This window comes from Dromaius novaehollandiae, chromosome 14, assembly GCF_036370855.1.
Source record: "Dromaius novaehollandiae isolate bDroNov1 chromosome 14, bDroNov1.hap1, whole genome shotgun sequence".
NCBI classification, from domain to species: domain Eukaryota; kingdom Metazoa; phylum Chordata; class Aves; order Casuariiformes; family Dromaiidae; genus Dromaius; species Dromaius novaehollandiae.
This window is the reverse complement of record NC_088111.1, coordinates 7,436,433-7,462,316: the sequence shown is the minus strand read 5'-3', so window position 1 is coordinate 7,462,316 and position 25,884 is coordinate 7,436,433. Positions and strand designations below refer to the sequence as shown.

Below are 25,884 nucleotides of genomic sequence, written 5' to 3'. Positions count from 1 at the left end.
TGATTATCTCTATGTTAATCTCTTCCTCTGGATGTATAAGCAGGACTCATCTCTTCATTTTTGAGGGGAATACGTACAGCAAGGTTGCAGCTCTCCTAGCACTCTTGCCTGGATTACACACCGTGTTGTGTAACTTGCTGCAGGGTTTTGGCTCTCTTCTATTCCTCCCTGTGGGTGCGTGCCTCCTTCTCTCTTATCGCAGAGAGGAACCACACCATTTTTTTATCCCAGGTTCACTTCTAGCTTGTCTTCTTATAGACCATGGGCAACCATAGCAGCCAAAGTGACTGCTAATTTGATTGCTCTATAGCAGAGCTTCGGCCAAGCTCCCTCCGTGACCATTACTATTATGGCACTGGGTGGTGTTTCAGCCATGGCATCGCTGGGGTGCTGGAGGCCTCTCCGACCTCCAGTTATACCGGATACAAGCAAATATGCCCTACAGAACAGCTTTGCAATGCTTACAATACTTTTAAGACTTCAAAACAGGGTGTAATGCAAGCTTAGGTGGGGCCAGACTTTCGGATGCTCAACTGCATGAGGATGCTCTCCATCCAAAAGCCAGCAGGAGTGGAAATTGCCTAAAGTGAGACAGAGATTTGCTCTTCTGTTACACAGAGAGCACTTGCTATTTTTAGTAGAGTTTAGCGTTCAAGCTTCAGCCTTTCTATTCAGTCAGGATGACATTTTTTATTGGTTCTTAAACTGAAGAAACAACAAATTCTGCATCCTCTCTGGAGCACGGTCTTGTTAATATTCTTTGAAACATGACATGTGTCATGGCCGTCAAACTGCAATGATCCCATTTCTTCTGAAATGAGAAAAACATGTCACTTTTGGCTCTAAGTAATACAAAGGAAGAGTCATATTTTAGATAGTAGCTGCATGACTGCCAAAGATGAAAGAAAAATGTTATTACTTTTGGAAATCTCATAATTACAGTTAATGATAATTTAATGAAATGACATTGTCTTCACTGCTATCACTAATGAAATGTTTGAGAGTGATAAAATAGATCTTGTTAAATAGAGCGAGAGTCTTGAGTGGAATAGCTTTGTGACAGCAGCCTGCATGCACAAGTCTTGAAATCCTATTTTTTGTTACAGTAGTTTAAAAAAGAAGATAAAATGAAGGCTACATGGCAAATAATGCATACATGAGGTATTTAAAGGTCTTCCATTAAGCCAGCAATACTGAACTCCTGAATAACATGCTGATGACTGAGTACTGCTCCTTAGAAATGCTAGCCCTTCATTATCACACTTTTGCTGTTTTTCTTTGCAGACAAACCAGAGAACAAGAAACCCCGCCTGACTTTTTTTATTTCTCAGACTATGAAAGACATAATGCAGAAATAGCAGCATTTCATTTGGACAGGCAAGTAAAATGGATTTGCATTAAAAGAAAAAGTAGAAATATTGTGATAAGCTTCTTGCACTTGGCCAGCCCTGTAACTGAATTACTTTTAAAAAAGGGGAAAATGGAACAAAGATGGGCAAACTCCATGAATAAATGAAATGGAAGATGATGAAAGGGTAGATTAATAATTAGGAAATAAGACTTGCTCTGGGAATGAGAAACCTGGCAATAACTAATTCTCAAAAAGAAAGAGAAATGATATTGAAGAGAAGCTGAGAAATGAATTTCCCCTGTGATCTGCATAAGGAGAGGACCCATCTCATAGGGAATATGTGCATAAGGATGACAGAGACTGGCTCCCCCCAGTTAGTTCCAGGGCATGCAAATATGAGCGAGACATTGAGAATCGTGAGTATTCAGAGAGAAATGAACGGGGGAGAAAGGGAGTTCAGGTTGGACAGCCAAGTTCTGGTGCCATCCCATACAAGGAGCATATTTAAGCCACAAGTTATTAGGAAGGAAGGACACTGATGGTCATCCCATCTTCCTACATTCCCCAAGCAGAGTTAGTGCAGAGTGCATTGGATACCCCAAGACCAGGTGTGGGCTGGAGTCCCCTCAGCCTGCCCAGATTAGGAGTGGGAATCAATAATTAGTGAGGAATTATTAATAGTATGACTAGAAACTGTAAGATTTCATTGGCAGAGTTAGAACAGAAGCTCTCCTCACACCCTGAGGTGCCAAGAAACATCCTTCCTAAAGTTTGAAGTTTTGGTCTCCAGATTATTTGGGATTTGTGTAGTGTTGTTGCCTTCTGGTTTGATGGTTAGGATCAGAGGGCCTCCTAGTGGGTGTCAAAGGGTAGATTTGCCATTAGAAACCATCCTGGTCAGATCCTTAAAGGATCTTCTAAATTATATGGTTGTTGACCTTGGTGTTGATCTATTTTGCTTTACATTTTCTTATTGCCATTTTAAGGAGATGGTGTTATAGGAGGAAACATTAATGGAGTTTCTGCTGGAAGGTATGCTAAATATCCACATGCTAAGCAGAAAAAGCAGTTGCTATCAGAGGTAGCAAATCTTATCAGCAGACAGTGCACAAAAAAATCCCACCTGTGGGGAGGCTTCATAAGGGGACTTTGCTTTATTATTGCATCTAATAGCAATGCTTCACAGGGAGCTTATTATGATCTCCTAAAGAAGAGGAGTTTGGGATAGAGAAAGGCCCTTTACCCAGCCTTTGCCCTGGGGAAAATTTTTAGTCTCAGGGAGGTATTGTTTAGGCTGGTATAAGGGGAGAGGAGCGGAACAAAATAAATCAAAGAAATCTGTCAGGAAAAAAAGTGCCTAGTTTTTAGATCTATTAGCTGTTTTTTTATGAAAGAGAGAGACTGAAACCCCATCACTCAGGTCACTTAAAAATTGTTGAGCAAAATGCATTTTATAACAATCCTGCGTTGGCACAAGGTCAAAACCCTGTCTCTAGGGTCTCTAATTTCTGGAATATTTTGCCGCCTGATGTTTTTCATGGAACATTGTGTCCCCGTGTTCTTCTGAATTTTGCGTCTGTTCCATACGATGTGGATAAGCCAGAGCTGATCGTATTCAAGACATATTTTGTACTATATTATACAAAGGATTATCCAGTTTAAAGTTGATGGGCTTTTTACTCCTTAAAGGCCACAGATAAATGATGATATCTTCAGAGTGTAATGTGCCTTCCTCGTACATATCGCTATCATTATATTTTAATCCTCTACATAAACTCTCTTTTCTTTCTCTTCCAGGATCCTGGATTTCCGTCGTGTCCCCCCTGTTGCAGGCAGACTGGTTAACATGACCAGAGAAATAAGAGATGTAACTCGTGACAAGAAACTGTGGAAAACATTTTTCATCTCACCAGGTAGACTTACAAATGGCACTGTACTCTTTCTATGCCGCTGAACACATATATAAGGAAAGGATGTGTAGATTGTTTAATTGCTCAGATATTTCTAACAGAACTGTCTTCTGTACCTTTGAATAAAAATAAATGTGGAGACATAGTCTACAAAGAAGACTTTATTGTTTTGAATTGAGTGCCTTTCCCCTTGACAAATTATCCACAGAGACGGGCTTTTATGTTCACGAAAGCAAAGAATTCAACAAATGCTTTATGTAAAGCAATTTCTAAAGCAATTTCTTCTGTTGCTCTCAGTTTACCCAAAACCTTATTACTTAGTCCATTAGTTATTTAGACTTTTTTTCTAGTGCTAAGTGATCCATCACTTCTGTTGGTCAGATGCATTCATTTCTGGTTTTTCACTGGAGGACTGAAACCTAATTTTCTGAGTCACATTCCTCAGTGTTTATTATAAGAGGAGTCTGAAAAAAATGAAGCAAATAGATGTGCGGCGTGTCTTGCTTCCAGCTGAAACCCACCCTTTTGCAGAGGCCAGGGTAGAAGTGCCTTGAATTATTCCTGGTCCTCAATCTTGCTTTTAGTGTTGCCCTCAGGAATAATTATTATTCTCTATTTCTATGAATATTCACTTGTTCACAACATCTGGTGGCCCCAACTGAGAGCAGAGCTCCACAGGGTAGGCATTGTACAAACCCAGGGTAAAATCAGCCTCTGCTCACAGGAATATACAGCCGAAATAAGACAGGCAAAGGGTGGAAGAAGGATGGAAGAAGAATCTTCTCAGGTTGCCATCTGGGGTGCTGAAACACAGAAATTAAGGCTCTGAATCAAGGCACTAAAAAACACACTTCAGTACATTCTTAGAGAAAGAATATATAGGGAAATGTTCAATTTAAAGCATGTGGGTATGTTCCAGTGAGTTTAATTCATATTATTTCAGCTGTGTGCAACTGTGTTTAGTTAAACTTGGGCTGTGACTTGTACAGACAGAAAATCAGAGTGGAAATCTCCCGAGATCCATGAGTGGTTCTGTGTGATTGGTCAAAAGCTATTTATCCCAGATCCCTAAAGTCACCATCCAATGACTTAATCACAGTTTCTCACAACTTAAACTGTAATTTATTGCTGTTAGTTAGAAACTAGAGCTCTTTCGTCACAGAGCTTTGTCTCTTAAAATGTTTGTTACAGTTTTGTGATCACCGATAAACTCATTGTTATGGCTGTATTTTTAGCTTAGTATTTATGTTCTTTTAGCTTAATATTTATATTCAGCTCTACAGAACACAGTTTAGCAGATAGTTATTTAGTCCAGTAACTTCACTTGTAAAACACATTACATAATTGCAAGAGGTTTCATCTTACCTCGTGTTATGAGTGCTCCATTTTCACACATACCACTGACAGTGCTCACATAATGTGATGTGCAGGCATTTTGTGTGCTCCAGTTAGACACTTGCCTCTCTCTCTTTCTCTCTCTCCCTCTCTGCCTCTGTCTCTCTACATTTTTTTGGTTGGTTGGTTTGTAGGCAAACAATTATACACAAAAAATGACAAAAAATCTTGTGACTGTTAATGTGCATAAGGTACTTTGATTTGTTTGAAATATAAACCATTTTATTCTCATTTTATCAAGGAAGATATGGATTAGTAGGCTTGCTTGCTTTTTAGTCTTTGCAGGTTACATATCAAGGCTTAAAGGGGAACTTCAGTGGTTCCTGAGAATCACAAAACTACTCAAGTATCGTGCAGCTTACGGCAACAAGAGCAAGGGATTGCAGAGTAAAGGCTGCCACTTAGGATGAAGATCTTTATCTTGTCATTTTGAAATTCCAGGCATCCAAAGGAGGATCCAAGCATAATCCTTTATTCAAATTTATTTAGAGAAGTCGGATAAATTCAATTAAAATATTTGATTAGCCATGAATCAGGCTTTTCTGGAGAATAAAGCACTTAGGCAATTAATTTTTCTTTCAGTTTCACATTTCTGAAATCAATATACTCTGCTTGAATTGTGTTGGTTAGTTGTCAGAGTTCCTTTCTACAAGTCCCTTGTTAATTAGTCAGATTCTCATTAACATATGCCCAACCTCCATCTTGTATTTCATCCTGACCTTAAGAGGCAGGCATTAATTAGTGCTTAATAAAATTAATAAAGATCCTAAATTAAACATTTAGAAACAAATTCACAAATCTGACAGGCAGCTCAAGAAGCAGATTAAGGACAGAAATGGAAAAAGACTTGGAAAAAACGCTACCCTCGGATGTAGTCAGCACAGTGTGCACGGGAGCTCTGGGGCGTGTAGGCGCGGCGTCCCTGCACAGCACCTACGTGCACTGCTCCCCCAGGCAATGCTTGTGCACCAGGCCTGATGCAATATAGGCAAATCTGTGCCTTTCAAAGCAGGGAGCGGAAGCCCGGGCCTTGTGGGACTGTGCCCCGGAGGGCGTTGATGAGCGTTGCCTGGCAGGGGCGGGTGATCACTCCAGTTCCCTTCCCGCGGGGATCCCACCGTTGGCTGCAGGGTGCTGGGATGCGCATCGGTGTGTCGGGGCGATGGTGCTGTGCGGTCCTTGCAGAGGGAACCCCTGTTATGGCATTGCTGGTGATGAACTGTCATCAGCATGTTGAGCAAACATGATTCTGGACCGTGACAGATGCAGCGCACGCTGGTTCATGAGTGGGGAACCTGGGGAAGACTGCCAGAGGCTGACTTGTCTCCTCTAGCAAGGTGAAGGCTGAAGGGCTGCAAGGCAGTTGGTTTAAAGGTAGAGCTGGCTACAGAGGTGAACAACTGTGGTACTTGCACGAGGCAGTCTGTACCCACATGGAGGCACCGAAGCCCCTCTGGGACGCCCTTCTAGGTGGATGTGGCTCTGCATCTCTGTCTCCAGCAGGGCACAGAGACTGGTCATGGTCATGGGGACACACACAGCTGCTGCTGACATATGCACCCTCTCTATGCACCTATATGCATCTCCTAAAATTAAGTGAGCATTAAATGGCATTCATTCTAAACAGCTCTTCTGCTCGGGCTTGGAGACTACCATTTGCAGAGGAAACCCTGGCTAATCCTCAGAGGATAAATGTTGATATGTCCTTCAGTAATGCGGCATTCTTCTCTGGACCGCTGTGGGGACGTGTCCAGAAATACCTCACTGCATTTCCCTGCCTGGGTCATTTCCCAGGGTCTTGTCCCACAAAACATGGAAATAGCCCCCCTTAATGTCAGCAAGTTGCAGACAGGTGTTTTTCCACAGCACACTTCAGAGAACTATTCATTTTTTTCCATTGGAAAGTGTAAATGACTGAGACGAGACAGGACTAGGGTCAGTCAATACATTAGGCTGCATTCAGAGAGAAAGCAGATTGCAGAAAAGTACACTTCCAGGCAGTTTGGACTAAACAGGAGAAATGGAATTAGGTCAGTAATTATTTAAATTAATTTTACATCCTTTGCAGCAGGGCAGACAGCAGTAGCCCTGCTACTCTTACAAATGAATGGTAATTTGCTAGAAAGAGAAAGACATATTAATGATGTCAGCCTTCGTTTTGGAAGTAATTGAGGCAACAGCTTAAAGAAATCAATGTTTCACAGCTAGTAAGCACTATGTTTTTGTTCATATTTTGTTCCAAGGGATTATAGGTTTTTGTTTCTCCAGCAAACAATAGGAAATCTGAGTTAGCTATTATTTTGAGCAGGTAAATGAAAGATCTTTTCATTCATTGCTTTAGTAAATATTCAGGATTCTTTCCAGTGTTCCAATTGCATGGGGTTGCTTAATGTCTGCTATTAACAGTCATGCAAATCGCAATAAAAAAATTGCTCTGCCGAGCAATTTGCATTAAGGTATCTACAATTGTTCCTTTTCTCCCTAAGAAGAATTAGTCCGATATCTGGATGGTGCACATAAAATGTGTGGATAAGATACTCCGTGGTTCTTAATTGTTATAATTAATTTCAGATTTTTCCTCTTATGTTTACCTTAGAAAGGCTGAACCCTGCTCTTGGTTTGAGATTCCCTGTGAAACACTGTATATGTGTCTCTAGCTAGACTTTTTTCCCTAAACATGTTATGTGGAATGTGGGCTATCTACTGAGGTTTCCAAGAGGCTTTCTATTCCATCTTTAAGTCTTAAATGAGAATTGTATTTCTTTATTTTTGTCACTGCTTTCCTTGTACAGTTCTAAGAAATCTTAAGAATTTATAAGTTTCCCCAGATAATAATTCAGGCTACTTCCTCTCAGTTGCTGTATATAAGAATTAGGGTAGATATATCAAGATACCCATTCAGTATCAATTGAGGCAGTTAATTTCTTTAATAATTAAACCTGAGGTCCAGCACCCAAGAGACAGCCTTCCCCCACCAAGAAGTCAGACAGGAGCCAGGGAGAGGACGTACCTCAGGGCTGAACCTGGAGAGAGTTATCGGCTGTCAGAAAAAGCTTTGCTCTTGAAAATAACTTCTCACCAGAAAATACGCTTGCGGGTTTAGCCCTGGTTTGCTGTCCTAATGACAGGATGTGCCCTCCTATCACTCTGAGGATTGGACTCCCAGGGCAGTAAATGGGTGTCCTATGTTAAAATCCACAGCTGGAGGAGCTCAGAAGGAGCAGAGATTAATGGGCAGGACACCCACTAGTTATGCTACTCTCTGCAGCAGCAAATGCTACCACTGCAATAGCCCCCAAGCTTTCCTGAAGATTTATTTGGATGCAAATGTGTGATTACTGTCAAATGATTAGTCCCAGTTGCTGTCGTTGACAACACAGAGTAGGATTTCATTGTTCCCAAAGTTAAATTCAGAAGCAAACTATTAAACACAGTATTTATCTTCCTGCTGTGCAAAATGCTATGTTTAATATAACTCTTTTTTTCAAAAGGTCAGATTTACATACTGTGCAGCAGAGGCTGTGACAGCACAGGAGTGGCATCACTGTGCCTTTTGCTCTTTACAAAGCTGTTACAGCTCCAGACAACCAACCATCAACTTCCTGCAGCCAGGTGGAAGTCAGTTCCCATAAACCCTCAAAGATAAATTGTCTTGGGCCACGAAGATAAATCTCAGTGGGTTACCTACCTCCACGAATGAGCAGCTGATGCTGACACAGCCAAATTAAAGCATGAGCCCCACTGCAGTTTCCAGTAAGTGGAAACAAGCCCTCACTGCAGAGCAGGGAAGGATCCTGCCTTTCCATCAAGGAAGCAGGCACAGGGGAAATAAGGATATCTTTATATCTCCTAACTCTTCTTTGCTAGCCTGCAGCAAGGAGCATCATCTGTGTGTGATTTCTTGTAAATCATCCCCTGTGGCAGCCTAGAGCCCCTTAAAATACTTTGTCTGAAATCATTTCTTTTAAAGGTACAAGTCACAGATGTTTCTCCTCAGTTTTTATTGGCTGAGCCTATTCCAGCCTTCCTAATGACCCAATACAATATTCCTGTTCCCAAACCATCTGCAGTTTGCAGCACTGCCCACAGGTCTTTGGACAACCTCTCACTTTCATCCTAAATTATGAAAGACATTCACATGGAGGCATGAAATTCCCCTCGTTTTGCTAGGATGATCAAAGACTAAGTTAAAGCATCCACATTAGCCCTGTGAAAGCTATGCCAAGTCCATTGCTGCGATAGTACTTTCGAAAAGAAAATTCATGAGAGATTGTAGACTGCAGGGCCATGATCTCATGGCTTATATAAGTTGGGTTTATCTAGACTTTGACTGTACACTTAATTTTAGACTAATGAAATAAATGAGTCTGAAGGAGGCCACTGAGATGGTTACAAGGCTGGAGCATATGGCATACAGGAGAAGCAGAGGGATTTGGATTTATTTGAGTGAAGAAGAGAAGATCCTGGTGTGACTCTGAAGTTAGCCCTGGCCTGAAGCAGTGGGTTGGACTAGAGACCTCCAGAGGTCCTTTCCAACTCAAGTTTTCCTATGATTCTATGATTTTCCTTTTCCTACACAATTTGTAAGTTTTTTAAAGACCCACATTCAGAGAGATACGAGTTACAATAATGCTTAAAAGAAAAATTGAGTGGGATTTCTGTTTACAAGCTAATAGTCATATCATGTGATGAGTAGTGTCAAGACTGAGGCTGAGGTGACTATAGGAAACAATCAGGCCAAGTGGCTAATTGGCCATTCCTTAGCCAGTGGGAGGTCTCAAGCTACTATTCCTTTAATTAAAGTGTTAAGGGACTAACTATATATGTCAGGAAAATCTTTTAAAATGCTTTTAAGAGAGGGTAGTCTGCATGATAAAACATTTTTAATAACTGAAATAAAAATGGAAGTACAGACATGCTGAGTGCTCCCTTTCTTCCTTTTGTAATATCTGTTCTTCATTTTCTCTTCCCCAAAGTACTTTCAGTAAATGCCAACAAGGTTTTTGACCACAGGGTAAGTATTTCTGGACCGAATCAGAATGTAGATAGCCAGTACGAACCAACACTGAGAACGTAAATATACAGCTCAGATGGGAACTGTTCTTCACACAGACAGACTCGTGGCCCTTACTAGCCAATCGCAGTAGAGGGGTTTCCGTAATATGTGTCTAGCATGAAGTGATCGCAGTTTAATGGACGAATCTGATGACCATCAATAGAGGCTTGGAAATGAATAACTCCTACAAGCCATCAAGTAATAACACAGCAGTCTTACAGTCTATTTGATACAATTCCATGGTAAACAGGCTGTACCTAGTTAATAGAGCTCATTAATATCATCATAACCATCACAAGACCTTATTGTTCCTCCATCTTCTCCGGCTCCTCCTTCACCAATCGTAGCATGTTGGCCTTTTTCTCCATTCCTTCTGTTTTCACCATAGCAGAGGGGCTGGTCCTTCTCCCTGTCTTCTTTACTCATTGTCTAGCTTGCTCTGCACACACACGCCGTACCATCTCCGGTGCGGTGCTTTGCCAGCCGTAGGTTGGATTGTGCCGTGAGGGGCAACATCACAGAGATACGGAGAGTGGCTTGCTGGAGGGCATCGTTGAGATGAAAAATAACTAGCTCACCTTTCAGAGCAGTGTGGTCTTTGGCAGCAGGCAGGCAAGAGGATGTATGTTAAAATCACCTCCATTTATTTACCAGCCCTCTGGGCTCATTTATATTGATTCTGCCCAAAGAGAGAGAGTCGCTCTGAAGCGATAGTCTCATGTAGAGGCCTTGTGGGGAATTAGGAAGTACCGTAACTTCTCAGCATTGTGTATTACCATAAGAAAAAGACATAGTTTTCCTCTAATGCCATTTTATATCTGTAAATCAGCTGTGGAAAGTGTAGTACACCAGCAACAAGATGAACATCATGCTCCTATTCTTGTTCATAATCCACTGTTGGTGGGTTTGGGGGGATGAACTAGTCTTTTCTGCCTTGAATAAATTCACTTAGGAAAGGAGTTGTTGCTTGTAAAGAACTAGGATATTCCTATTGTTTCAGAAATATATGATGGCAGGTTTGGAGAGAATTTAAAGTAATATGCACTTTAAAATATGATTATGCAGCTGCTGCAGGGTTGTTCTTCTGTGGTTGTTGGAATAATGTGATGCATGGAGGAGGAAATTTGTGTTTAGGATGTATACTGAAAGAGTTAGATCTGTGATATTTCCACCTTCCACAAGCACGCCTACATTTGTTTGCATGATAAATAACTCTCCTTAGTAAAACTGCCAATTCTTCTCATAGGAGAAAGTAAATGAGTAAAATATTGCTGTCTGTTCTTAGTGGAAATGAGCCAAGATTTTGAAAGGTGACTTAATTCTGGTCACGCTCTATTGTTCAGCTGTGTGATTTGGGGCTCCAGCCATCCGAGTTCGAATGGAGTAATAAATATATTTCAAAGGATGTATCAGTGTGGGAAGCTGAAAGGGGAAAGGAAAAGCTAAAAAGCACCATTTTTATTTTGGGGTTCTGGAATATAAATAAATTGGAAATAGTCACAGAGGGTTTAGCATAGAGTATGGTACCAGCCAGTGAAATAAATTGGTCTTTTTAGTGGCTTCAGTGAAAGAAAATTGTGTGTGGTAGCAGTGGGTTTTGGGTCAGAGTTTTATTTCTGCTCATGTTCCTTTGGTGTTTTTTATGAATTCTTGAACAGTAATTTAAGAGAAGGTATTAAAACTCTTTTCCTTTATTTGTCAGCTAACAACATCTGCTTCTACGGTGAATGTTCATACTACTGCTCAACTGAGCATGCCCTGTGTGGGAAACCAGATCAGATTGAAGGGTCTCTAGCTGCTTTCCTACCTGATTTGTCTTTAGCTAAAAGGAAAACCTGGAGAAATCCTTGGAGACGGTCCTATCACAAGCGCAAGAAAGCAGAGTGAGTAGTGGTGAGCAAAGGGTTCGCGAGCTGCAATGCAAGATAGGAGAATAAATGGGGCTTCAGTCACTGCCCATCCCTCTTCTAAAGCACTGAGCTTATGAGAGCGTTTGCATGTCACCAGTGTTCCAGCTCCTAGGAAGAGACAGATGCTTAGAATTGCAGGGAACTCCAGATTATGGTCCTGAACCCGAAATGACCTTTAGTGTCATAATGTCCTTGTGGGTAGATGCCTGCAACAGCTTTTGATAGGATGCAATGGGACCTTCCTATCAGAGAGAGAGATTCAGTGTTATCGGCAGCCCTAAACAAGTCTCAAGTGCTTACACTGTATGACTGATAGAACAGCTGGTCTCCTAAATCTTGAACCTATTAGCAGGATAGTTTTCAGCCCCGTGATTTTCTTCCTTTCTCATCAGCCACAATCTTTTATCGGAGTTCTTTGTATTACTAGAAGTGGCCTAAAGAGTTTGCTGCCTCCACCTGACCCTGCCCTTAATCTACTGAGATACAACTAGATCTTTGCAGAATAACAGATTTTTTTTTAATATTAAGTAACCTCTGTATGTCATATAAAATATCAAAATATTGGCTTTTTCAGATGGGAAGTTGATCCAGATTATTGTGAAGAGGTTAAACAAACACCCCCATATGACAGTGGGACCAGAATCCTCGATATAATGGATATGACAATTTTTGATTTCCTAATGGGTATGTTTCATCTCTTTCAAAAATTAAATGCAACATTTAATTAGAATAAGAACCACTTCTTTCTACACCGCTTTGCATAGTTCAGCAATTTACTAAAGCATGGTTGACGCTGCATTTACTGTATGTGCCATTCTACATGATTATGAGAAAATGCAGATTTATATGGTTGTGTATACCCATCAGCTTAGATTAAAGGAGCAAAGATGAACACAAATACACACTGATGAATACAGGTCATGCTAGTCTCCTTCACAACAGTTAAGGGCTTCACAGTTCACTTTACAATGAGTGCTTTGCCATCGTAATGTATGGCAAAGACTGGTCATTACTGGCACATTGTTGTTAACCTGCAGTAGTATTCACTGCTGCTTGCTCTATAAAGTATCAAAGAGGGGAAAAAAAGAAGTGTTAATTTATAATGAAGGCAACTGTGGTGTGTATCAGGAACAGTGATTTCTGCTCATGTGGCCTGATCAAAGTAAAATAATTATTAACGACTAAGTAATAGCGACCAGTTCCAAGCTAACTCAGTGGTTAACATTGAGACATTCTCACATGAAACTTATTCTACTTCAAACAACATACCTAAACGTGCCAACATACATATTTGATTTTGGGGCACATGCCAACATGGACATACCATCCTCAGTCATTTTTGCGATTGAGATTTTGCAATAGACTCTGCAGCAGGAGAAGCTAGCTTACAGCTCAGGAGCCATATGTGGTATCTGCAAATGGCTTGAGAACCCCACCACGCAGGCAAAATTCATAGCTTGGCACCAAGACATTGGCACACATTGGCACACATTGATCTTAAAATGCAGATCACACGCCTGCCTGCCAGGGGTGCCCAAGGAGCAGCTGTTCAGCTGGTACCACTACAATAGTATCCTAAACCATATGTTAGAGCCATAATATTGTGTTGGCTTTCCAAGCAGCCAGAAATTCGAACAAATTTCTTAACCAGCAAAAAACAGAATGTTTGATTGCTGTTCCAAATATTTAATATAATGTTAGTGAAGTCATATGGATTAACATGCCTGCTTGAAGGATGCATTTTCCTCATCTAACTATGGCTTCCCTAAACTAAGCCTCACAGCCAGCACAGGTAATATTGCTGCTTGGCAAGCTATGCTGACTGGGAGGTGGAGCATTAGCATTGGTTTTCACTGAAGAAGCTCTTTTGGCTATGGAATGGGCTACCTCGTGGATGACTGGGCTCTCCGAGCACTTGAGATGCCAACGTGCTAGATTGCGGTTTCCCTTGATGTACTCCAGGAGGGGTTGCTGGGAGGGTAGGAAGGTGTGTTTTTATGTCATCATCAGTCCTCTAGAGCAGACGTATGACGTGTTACAGAGGACTTGAAAAGCTCATCTTTTCTCCCAAAGGGTCTGATGATGGGACATGAAAAGGAGATGGTTGGGGTTACTCTGGGACTACTCTTAAGGGAAAATCTTAGCATAAAAGCCCTCCTCCAGTGTTGCACGCCTTGGGGTTCCCACGGTGGAGAACAAGCTCTAAGATGGGCTCAAGTGGGAGAGCCTGGGAAGGGAGAGCGTGGCACTGCCCAACTCCCACTGTGTTTGGAGGAAGACTATGGTTCTTGCTGAACCTGAGCTGATGCATTTTCTGCTGGCCTGCACACTCACCAGCAAACCAGCTAAAAATGGTGCTTTTTTTCTTTGTTCCATAGGTAACATGGATAGACATCACTACGAAACCTTTGAAAAGTTTGGAAATGAAACATTTATTATCCACTTAGATAATGGAAGAGGGTAAGTATCTTTAATAATCTTTCTGAACAATGAAACAATTCTGGCCAAGCTAATTACTTAATAGTACCTCTTTTGAGATGATTTTTGCATCCTATAATTTATAAATTATTACCAGCTTTTCATATAATGGGGCAGTATTGAAAGCCTCAAGTGGAAACAAAAGTCTTCTGTGCTAGATGCTATTCAGACACAGATTTGCCTTGTCCATATCTCCGAGTTTATGAGGTGAATAGTTTAGCAAAGAATGGTACAAAAAAAATTTATCTTTGCTTTACAAAAAAACCCTGAAACTCACCAATACTATATAATTTATTCAAAATAAGTGGCTGAACTTAGAGTCCAATTTTGCTCAACTCCAGTCCAATTAAGCAGAACAGATACCACTATGAATTTTTGCTTCCATTTCTTGGACTGAAAAGAAATGTGTGTGAGTTAGTCTTTAAAATAGCCTTTGCCATATTCTTGTTCTTACCTTTAAATAGGTTTGGAAAATATTCCCACGATGAACTTTCCATATTGGTGCCTTTAAACCAGTGCTGCAGGTATGTTTCCTCTCCGCATTTCTTCCCAATTTTGTGCTGCTGCTCCCACCAGCAGGACTGAAATTCTCAGTGAGCCTTTTATTGCATACCCCTCTTATAGCATGGAGAGAGGGAAATGTCACAGTCCTGCCTAGTGAGCCTGACCTGAACTAGCCCTGAGCATTGGGACTCACATCAGCTTTGCACCCTTCCTGCTGGGGCCGGCTCCACGGCTCCAGAGACACGAGGGTGTCTCTGCAGGATCACACGCTGAGCATCTCCCACCTCCGCGGGATGGACGTGAGCATGGGAGCTCCAGAGCGGTCTGTGGTGGTGCCTTGCCTGGACCACCAACATGAAGGCTCTCTGTGCTTCACTGCGTAGTTGTGCTCCAAAACCGCCCCATCTCTAAGGACAGCACTAGTCAGGTGAAAACTCGTTAGCAATACAACACTGCCAGTTTGTCACCATTTCAGCTAAGAAGGTTTTTACGCTATTATCAGGCTGCTGAACATAATCCTTTTAGCCCCGCTGAAACAAGTAGCGATGAAAATACTGATTTGCATTTTCTTTTTCTCTTAGAATAAGGAAGTCTACCTATCTGCGATTACAGTTGTTAGCCAAGGAGGAGTACAAACTCAGTCTCTTGATGAAGGAGTCTTTGCTAAAGGATAAAGTAGCGCCCATTCTCTACCAGCCTCACTTGGAGGCCATGGACAGGCGGCTACGGATTGTTCTCAAGGCTGTTAGCGACTGTATAGAAAAGGATGGTTACGACAACGTGGTTGAAAATGACTTTAACACTGATGTTGACACTGTTACGACTGAGAGGTAGTGAAATCGTGAAACCGCAAGACTACATTTTTACCAGCCAAGTAAAGAAGATTCAAAAAGGAAAAAAAAAAAGTCTTGCAAAAGACTGTGTATGCCACTTTGTGAATTCAGTGAATTCAGAAATGAGATATAATTGTTCCCACAGTAGGTAAAGTGTAGACTCTGCAAAGGATTAGTTCATTAAGAAAAATAAGTCTAATGTGATGCTTTTCGTTAGTACCTAAAAGAGATTATGAAAAGATTCAGAAAATACTCAGATCACTGACAGACAACAGTCTGATAGCAAACCACCTCCTGTCCTTTTTGTATAGAAAGGAGGCCTTTACTTAATATTTTGTATTTATATATGGTATATCTATGAAATCCAGACCTACCTACCAAATTTAACTAAAGAGGGACAGCATAGTTTTGTGACTCACACTTTATTTATGGTGACAGTCAACTTAGTATTTTGTGTTAACCCTTTAAGTGCTCTAATTCATTGTATCTTATTTAAATTGAATGCTTTTTTTTCCAGCTACTCAGCATTTAAAGGGTTAAGGCATTACAAACTTTTAAAGGCTAATAATAATAATAATAATAATAAATACAGTGGTTACCAGAAGGGAATTTCACTAATTGTTCATTGACAGGAATACTTGAATGTTGGTTTTACAAAGTGATGTAAAATGACAAGTTGTATTATTTATCCATAAGGAGTAGCAGCTCTTATCTTTCTAGACTATCATAGCTGAGCTGCTACTTTTCAACTTTGCTTTTGATAGTTTTGTGTAAATATATACATATATGGGTAAAAAGCTGCTTTCAGCAGCTCTAGGCTTACTTTTGCAGCATTTTTGTGGAATTGTTTGCAACGTGGTAAAAGTGCAATAAAGATATGGCAAAATGTGTAGCCATCATGTCTAAATGGATTCATTTTTCATTGCAAAGCTTGTTCAGAGAAAAGCTATATACAGCAGCCAAATATTCCAGAAGTAGTTGTTTAAATTGTCACCCCTTTTTGTAGCAACAGAAAATTGAGCTAAAGCAGGGAATTGCTGATTAATATACATTACAACTCTGACAAGGACCATGGTGTTGAAAACGGCTAATCTTTCTTATGAAAACACTGTTTTGACTGTCATTTCAGCATGTCTTCCTCTTGCAATTGTAGCTGTAGAAACAAGCTGTATAGCAACACCTCTAAAAGATTATGGCTTGACACACTGCCCAGACGATTTAGATACTTCAGTTCCTCTAACTTGGGTAATAAAAGCCATTGCACAGTCTAGGAAATTGCAGCCTAAATTAGCTAAAAACATAGGTTTGTCAACCAATTTTGTACCGCGTACAGCTGAGCTCGTGTAATATGTGTGGAGACTTTCAGCCTGAAAGCAGTATATAAATTGAACAAATGGCTGTATTAGACTTGCAAAAACATAGTGCTGTACAGAAGGAATCCCTCATTCCTGTTTTGGGTGGAAGAGAGAATTTATTATGACAATATCCATCACAGCCATAATTCAAAGCTGTCATTTGTTGCATTTTATGTCTTTCTTTTCAAGGACTTTTAAGCATAGACTTTAAAAACTTGTAGCCAGCTAGACTAAAATGTAAGCATTTCAGCACAACCTGGCAGTATTGAATTTATGAGTGAGAAAAAGTTGTTATATAGCCTCATTTACTTAGGCTGATATATTATAACTGAAAAATTTGTCTTTTATTACCATTGTTTCTGACTTACTTGACTTACATACATGGAATAGAAAGATGATAGAACACCTTAGATTGTGCAACTGTCCATGAACTGGGAAAATTCCTCTTCTGCCTCGTGGCTTTTTCACTTACAGAGGGAGCATCTGTGGTACAGAGGATGTACTCTGCAGTGTGGAGCTTGCACTGCAGCAGTCTCTTCCAGCTAACCTAAAGGCCCAAGATGTGAAATTGTAAAAAGGCTAAATGGGCAATATATGTCTATCTGCATTCGTAGCCCCGGGGAGTTACAAGGAGAGTAATTGCAAGTCCTCATGCCTTCCCTCCCTCAGCAAACTCTTAATTTGTCTTACTTGCTTTAACCTCAAACGAGCAATGCCTGGCTGTGATTTTCTCACAGGTGCAGCTTTTTCTCACTGTGAGATTGTGCCAGGACAGGGAGCAGGCAGGGACTGGCCAGAGCCTGCCAGGGATGGGTGAGGGGTCTATACAACCCTTGCACCAGGGCAGCTCTGCTTTCCATTTGGGGATCAGGTCAGCCAGGGGCTCTGGGACTGGAAACCTGATTTTGCTGTGGGAATATAGTTCTTGGCAGACTCTTAGCTTAGTCATCAGAGGAAGATCAGATATAGCAGTGCTCTTCTCTCTTTAGAAGCTGAGTTGTACGTCAGGAGCTCCTGGCAGCTAGGTTCAAGCTAAAGGTCTTTGCAGAAGGCTGCTTGAACAACAAGAGGGCTGTGGAGACAGAGTCACTATTTTGAATCTGATTCTGAATCTCTACAAGATAAATTAGTAGTGTTTTTACAAACTCTTTAACTAAGGATCTCTCATCCTTACTATGTGGTAATCAGCTCTGTAGGATCACTATTTTCTTTCCTTTCCTGAACTCTGATGCCTGCACTTACAAGTTGGCTGTGCTACAACTCTTTCTAATCCTATAAAAGCTCCCTTCAGCTCTTATAAACAGAGCAACCCTGGGCTGCCTTCAGTCCTAAAGTAAATGTACAGAAAACCTGAAGGAGGGCTTCTCTTTGGGATGAGATATGGGAAGCCCTTAGAAGAAGGGAGAAGTTAGCTGAGAAAGTGGGAGAGTTTTCCTTTCCCCTAGCCTCCACTGGGAAACAGGGGTAGCTTTACCACACCTGACAACTATGAGCTCAGATACACTCCAGGGTGCTCAAGGAATAAGTGGAAACAGCTGATTTTGGTCCCTTCGCAAAGACACTGAGCTCTTTGGACAGGAATTGAGGAAGCTAGTCTGATCTGTGGGATACTGCAATAAGTGGAAAGACTGATTAAATAGGCTGTGGAGCTGTTTCTCTATATCTAACAGGAAGCTCTGGTGTATTGGGGTTCACGCTGCCTGGCAGCTAGAGCTTTGACTTATGTTAATTTTCTAGGTATTTGGGAAGGAAAATGATTATTGTCTTATTTCAATATGTCTTTTCTATGCAGGTAGGGGTGAGCAGGCATGATAGGAGGGAAATCGGAGAGGAGAAGTGAGGTCTTAGCTGTCTTCCGGCTCCTGGGGTTAAGACAGCCTTCAGAATAGCTCAACACAGCTAAGCGTAGGGGCAAACCTCTGCTTTCTGGGTGCACCTGCAGTGCCCCAAGACAGCCAGTGGATCTGGCCTTAGTTTCCTCTACTGAAAACCCACCTTTTTTTGTGAGCTTTTAGGTGAGCAAAGGACTTTGCTCTCCCAGACTGAAAAGCATCCTCCTGCAGTCAACAGGAGCTTTCTGAGCTGTTTCAGCAGTATTTACAGTTTGAGGGCCTCTTTGCACAGAGACAGCTTGTTCTTGGTGTGCTCAGAGGGAGAGTGTCACGCGCTTGCTGTGTGGAGGTTGTTCACTTCAGCGTGCACGTGCGACTGCCGGATTACCACAGCGAGAGACGATGGCTCTGAAAGGGCTGTCACTGTGTATTAGGTCAATAATCCATGAACTAAGGAGGATTAACATGATGCAGTGTAACATCTCTTTAGGAGTCCTACATATCTACCAGGCAAAAAGATTCATTGTAAGAAGATAAATAAATGCCAGAATCCAATTGGTTTCTCTCCAATTCTCAAAAATGTGTATAACATCTAGACAATAATATACCAAGAAATCTGAAGTAGTCTGTCAGGGGCATAACGCATTCAGCAAAATAAGTATAGTATGCACAATAAATAACAGATGAAATAGATATCATCCTTCTAAAAGAACCTTATCACAGCTGCATCTGACAGCCTAGAATAGCTTACTGTATTCTCCTGAGTAATTCAGATAAGAAACCCATTTTGTTTTGCTGTTTTTCTGTTATTTAAGCATCAAAGAAAATTTAAAAAAGCTCTCATTGTTTGAACTGGACCTTGCTGTTGTGATCAGCGCTGGGCAGAGCCCATGATACACAAGCTCCAAGCCTGAAGGCGATTGCAGCACAAGCAACAGCCTGACACGTTGTGTAGGAGGAAGGAGCCTGGGATTTCAGAGCACTTGCCGGATTGCTGTCCTCGGGGGCTGAACTGCAAGCAAAACTGTCTTCTGGGGGTTGTAGAGGGAGGAGCATCCAAAGGATATTCTGGTTTCTGATAGCGGGCCTGTATGCGGTTATGCGGTACCCATGGGTCTGGAGGGGACCTCTCTGTGATGCAGTCCTGCCCTCTTCCATTGCAGGTAGCTACGTCATCCCCGTCATAACATGTCCAAACTCCACCTGAAGACTGACCTTACTTCAAGGCTATTGAGGCCACCGCCTAATTGTAAGGATTTACTAGCTTGGAGCTGGACACATACTTTAAAACCTTGACAGTTTACATCCTGATGGAGCAAACTTTCTTCTAGCACTGAATACATGACTGCAAAATGCATTTTCCAGAAATTATTCCAGGTATCAGCTGTTTTTATGGACATTCTTGCCAGTAACCTCATTTACTAAAATATCTGTGATCCAACAAGCAGAAATGAACGTAAACAGGAGAATTCTTTTTAAACTGTAAAATGAGTACTTAAGGAAAATGTTCAGTCTCCTGGGACAAGTTATCACATGGAATTTCAATTTTTTTACCAGTTAGAAGCTGTTGGGTCTTCTTGAAGATAATTTTCACACTATACCTGTAAAAGTGATTCATGAGTAGCCTCCAGCCATAACTCAGACTGTGACCAGACCAGAATGGATTATCTATTTGCTTCTACATTTGCATCAGTAAAGTACTCATCCAATGCTCTGGGAACTGTCTAGGAAAAAATCAAACACCATTCAGTTTGGTAGGTCAAAAAAACTAAGGACAGGTCAGCTCTGGTCATGGGTGAAAATGAAGCATTATCAAAAAGGAATGCTATTGATTTGACAGTAATAGTAGCTCTTCCTCTAATGCAGAGTCAGCATAAAAGTCTGTGGTCCATGGATTGTCTTCAAGAGCTGCTGAAATATATGCTCTTGGCTGCTCCTTTTTCTTTTTAAAGATATAAAATACTTCCCAAGTTTTTCCATTTATGCAGCTTTGATGCAGCTGGCATGAGGAAGTAAGGGGATTTTGAACAGGATGGGAAGATTGCCTGCATTTGTATCCAGTCAACCACATGAAGTCCACCATGCAGAAGATCAGCTTTCCTCCTGCAAATGACCCTTATACCTGATCAGCCACTGTCATTTGTCAAGAATAGCATGGATTATGCTTTGAATCTCAGATATGGACCCAAACCTAGCAACTAGCATATGGAATTGGCAGCTTGAGCTAAAGCAGAATATCTCAAAATTTGAAGTGTCAGATCAGAACCTCTGCACACCTATAAATGTGGGAATCTGGGTCACATTGTGCATTGGCCACAGTAAATGAATGACATTAGGGTCCCTACATAAACTCCTCTGCCTCTTATTCTGAAAGGGTGCTCACTGACTGATAGACACAAGTACAAGAACTCCTACATGTTTTAGTTGACCCTGACATCACTTCAAAATACATCTCAGGGTGACTCAAGATAGATCCTACCAGAAAGACAAACAATTTTAAAACTCATTCCTCCAATTGCTGGTGCTGTCCTAATGCCAGCCATGTGTCACTCCAGGGGTGGTTGCTAGTCTGCTGAAATACAGTGATTTTTGTACTTCCACATAGCTCGGTGGAGCACCTGGATGCCTGAAGAAGGTGCCATAAATCAAGCAAAGGCTGCAATCTGTATGCATCTTCTGAATCCTCATACACAGCCAAATGACAAATGAAAGTTAAAGCTGTCAGCAAAATGGAAGCAACGCAGCTGTGGAAGCCCAAGTGGGGGAAAAATAAACCCAAAGCTACAAAGATAAGTTGATTCTCAAATTCTTTCTTGCAGACACTGATAAATAAGCCAGGAGCATAGCCTAATGTTCTGATCTCGGGCTTAGCTTTGGAAATTGGGGACAAATTACGTTCTTATTTGTAAACTAAGCAAATTAGGCTATCCAAAATTGCAAGTAGCTTTCTATCCACCATAGCCTGCTTAGTCCTTCAACATCAAGATTTGTGCAATGTCTTTTAGCTGCACCCAGAATCTTTGCCATAGGCAGCACTTTATAAATAGTGAAGATAAAAGGCTTTTCCGGTTAGTCCATTGAGTGAAGTTTGCATCGTTTTCCAGATCAAATCAGAACTCTTTCTGCTGATTTTTAAACAACTCCTTCCTAATCAGTGAAGTCAGTGAGAGTTTTACAGAAGCAGAATTTAGGTCCATTATCTTCCTTGACTGCCCGATTTACGGATGAATAGTCTCTCTGACTTTCTCATGAGTTTCTTAGCTATAAGCTTAAATAATTTATTATTATTGTTTGTCTTTTCTCTAGATTGCTAGCTGTTTGCTTCATTGAATTGCACTGGATTTCCATTTTTAATGGATGCTTTTTTGGCCTGAATAAACTCCTAAATTCACTATTTATGAACTGAGGCATCTATAGCTGAGTCTTTGCATTGTAATTGCAGATTCATTTAAATACTGGCAGTAGCATTTAGACTCAACTATTTGCCACGAGTTTCTTTATGTTGGTCATCTCTGCAGAGCACTCACTTTCTGACACATTGGTTACACTCCTTCTATAAGAATTTGTGTGAGGTAATTACTGTGGAACTATTTATTCCTCTGTAGCCCCATTATAAGAGTGTATCCAACTGCTTTATCTTCACTGTCCCTCTGAGAGCTGGATTTGAGGACATCTTTCGCAGTGGTTGGACCTGCAGAGCTGAAGATCCTGCCTTGTTTATGTGCAAGAGCCTTGCTGAACATTGTTCCTTGCATTCAGTGTAGCAAAACCCTTGTCTTCTTCATCAGGAAGACTGCAGGTGATGTTGGCATACCCCATTTGTCAGGCATAAGATGAAAGCAACTCTCTTGATTCAGTGCCTGCAAATCCTCCTAGTTTCAAATTGTTACCTGGAAGGTTGCACTAAAACTGAGGTTTTGGACCTTCTCAGGATTGCTCCAACACAAAGGTGTTTGGAGGGGGTGGTTCTGCCATGGTGGCTGATGTGCCTTTTTCCGTCCCTTAGTTGGCAATGGATGAAGCAAAGGAGAGTACCAAAAATTCAGGCATCTGAATCCCACTGAGTCCTTGCTGTCCTAAAGGCTCTTAAGGGCTGTTAGCAGGCAGGGTAGGGTAGGGAGCCTGTTGCATCTTTAGTCTTGGTGCAAGGAACTGATAGAAATTTCTCTCTCTGAAGGAGCTGAGGAAAGGGAGGACAGGCTAGGAAGCCTGTGTCATGATTTGCCAGTGGAGAAACAGTTTTTTTAGTGTTCAGGTTGTGTGGTCCCCACCATGGACTTTTTCACCTCTTTAAAAGCCAATGGCAAGTTCAAACTGACTGCACTATCCCAGCCAGGCCCTCTCATTCTTCAGAAATGCTCAGTATTTTCTTGCTAGAGGATCTAACCTAGTGAAGTTAATGGAAACACTCCCAGCAGTTTCAAAGCTCTTTGGAGCCAGCCCAGCGCAGCTGCAGAAGGTCGCAGGCCAGTGGTACTCAACTGCTCCCTTGAGCTTTAAAAAAAACCATTGTTGGATCAAGGATGTTAAAAATTAAAAGAGCTAATGGTTCCATCAGCAGTTTATTTGAGCTGGTGGTGGTATCTGTGGTTTCCTGTTAAACAATAACCCCTTAGCTATTTGCATGGGACTCAGTTTTGCAGCAGGTGAAAATAAACGGTATCAAGTAAGCAGCTAAAAATCAGGAAAAATAAACAATAAATAAATAAATAGGTCTTCCAGTCCTGTATAGTCTGCAAAGAGAATACAAACCAGCTGGCAGACTACTTCATATTTATGAGAGCATCTCACACATCCTCACTGTTATTGCAGCATCCTAACTCAAGCTTGTCACACTTCATGAGCATTTTAACAGGTCCAGACACTCATTTAGCAGGTCTCCACCCTTTGCACCACAGACTGGATAATTCAGCCGCTGAGCGCTGGAGACTCGTGGGTAAGAGCATCCCACAGCAGCCTGACAGCCTGTTCATCCTACCTTCCCCTACGTTGCTCGAAATTGCGGTGACCTGACTGGTCAGGTACCACTTCAGCCGGGCAACGAGCTTCTTGTTCGCCTGCCAGCCTTCAGGGGATGAAGGAGTTTTCCCTTACGGCAATTCACCCAAACCCACATGACAGGGCAGAGTAGGTTAACTGTGCTACGTGCACATCCTAGGTCCATCGCTCAGTCTGCAGCCTTCGATACCAAGGTGCAGGTGTACAAGAAGTAGCAATCTCGCACTGAGATGAAGACCAGCAGAGTTACAGTGATTAAGCCAGAAACCAAATAAGCTTAAACAGTGATATACAACTAGGAAACATATTTAAATAGGACCACTATTTAAATAAAGGAAAAGAATTAAGAGGTCTGCAATGCACATGTATTGGTTAGTGTTAAAGATTCCTATCACCACACCTTCTGTGTTGCATCAGCTTAATAACGCTTTTCCCAAAGAGAAGGCAATGTCCCTACTGTATTACCCTATTACCAGACATCACTCAGTGTGCAGCTTTTGCTTTAAATGAAGTCATTAAGAGGACAATAATAACTACCCATTAGCATCTGCTTATAAACTTCACTTTAAGGAAAATATTGGCTATCTCAATCTGTTAACAAATACGGAATTTATAATGGTACTACCAAATATTTAAAAACTGGCATACAAAGCTTGCACAGCCTTCCTACTAGTGCTAAAACTACAATATGAGCTGGTGCTATTTTCCCAGAAAACTGGTCCCATTCCAGTGTTCAGAGATCTTGGTGCAAAATGACTAGCTGTGGAGCGGGTTTTGGAAGACTGTAGAAAGAATATAGGTTGTTTCTAACTGAAGTAAGTCGCGCTGCATGGATGCACAGCCAGGGGTTCAAAATGGGGCAGCTGAATCTGGGAAGTCTGGATTTAGTGCCGTTGGTCATAAGCACATGACAGTAACAGGGACAGACATATCTGTGTGAAGCACTTCCCAGAGCCATCCAGAAAACTGAACTTGTAGCATCACAGAAGACCACCTAAAACTTGAGAGGCATAAAAAGAAAAATCTAATTTATGGGTTGCTGAACAACTTGGAAGAGAGAAGACAACTGCTTTCTGCAGTTGCCTAGCCTAACCCAGGCCCATTGCTCTTCCCACCGTGTGGACTGGGTCACAAAGGTATAAAACTTTTCTCTGCACATTTTTAATATCTGAGTTGTGCATAGGGGAGGAGAGGAGTCAGAGCAAGTGTGGGCTGGGGGGATGTTAGCAAGACTTCTAGCAGACATATGTATAACCAAGGGGGGCACCTTTTGCCAGACTGTCACCAAGACTTTTCCAGCTCATTTATGAGGCCTCCTCATTGGCCCTCCTGACGGCTTTGTAGCATCTGAATTATATTGGGAAATAATGTATTTCTAGAACTATCTTCTGAGTCATTGAAGAGGGAGATAAAAGCTCATGATTTGGTTTGTTTGAGCAAGATACTTTGTTTTCAGGGAAGAATCATGTCCAAGTCCTAGATACTTGAGCCAATGCTGATGTAGGTTGTCCATATTTATCACTGCTGTTTTAGACCTCGCTTAATTTGACAAACCACAATCTGGCAAAAAGTATTTGGAGCTGCAGCTTTTGGAGCTAGCAAACCAAGGGGAGCCTGGATAATCTCCCTCCCTTGTGTTTTTCAAGACAACTCTCCTACAGCATTTTTCTCACACTCCCTCTCACTTTCAGGGAATTTACTATGGGGAGCTGCATTTTCTCCTCGCTCTGCAACATGTTCTAATTTATAGGATGAGATTTGTGATAATTGAGTTCAGAGCCGAATGCTGAGCCTTCTCCATATCCCCTGGGGATTTTCTGGGAACAAGATGGATTGCCCAGTATGTTTCAAGCAAAAAATAATGAATGAATAAATAAATACATGAATAACAGCATGCCTCATTTTGCCTATCTCTTGGAGAGAGAGGAAGCTAATTCTTTAAGTATCAGGAATGTGCTTATTATGCAAAAACGGCAGAGCAGATGCACATATTCATAATAAATGTATTAAAAATTTAATTTTAGCTCCTAGAGGACAAGTGCAACTGCAAAATTGGGTGCAATTATATTTATCTTCCCACCTATGGTGTATTCATATTTGAATATGTATTTGTTTGCGCTGGCCATATCTAGAGGCATGGAGTTTCCTGTGACTGAAAAAAGCAAATTATTAAGACTACCCACCTATGACACTTGAGACCTGCGGCCTGATCCAAGGTGCCCCGAAGCCAGGAAAAAGGCTCCCGCTGAGTTCAGCTGGCTT

The 25,884-nt window shown here is 41.4% G+C and overlaps 1 protein-coding gene across 1 annotated transcript in view; it reads left to right on the top strand.

Annotated features, from left to right (window-relative positions):
• Positions 1–16,329, top strand: part of FAM20C (FAM20C golgi associated secretory pathway kinase) — a 58,162-nt gene extending 41,833 nt beyond the window's left edge. Inside the window, exons 4-10 of the mRNA XM_064520230.1 lie at positions 1,285–1,377; positions 3,149–3,264; positions 11,415–11,595; positions 12,197–12,306; positions 14,001–14,082; positions 14,565–14,624; positions 15,186–16,329. Coding sequence (XP_064376300.1) covers positions 1,285–1,377; positions 3,149–3,264; positions 11,415–11,595; positions 12,197–12,306; positions 14,001–14,082; positions 14,565–14,624; positions 15,186–15,438 — 895 coding nt within the window. The 3' untranslated portion in view covers positions 15,439–16,329. The remainder of the gene's footprint in view (positions 1–1,284; positions 1,378–3,148; positions 3,265–11,414; positions 11,596–12,196; positions 12,307–14,000; positions 14,083–14,564; positions 14,625–15,185) is intronic.
• The last annotated feature ends 9,555 nt before the right edge of the window (positions 16,330–25,884 follow it).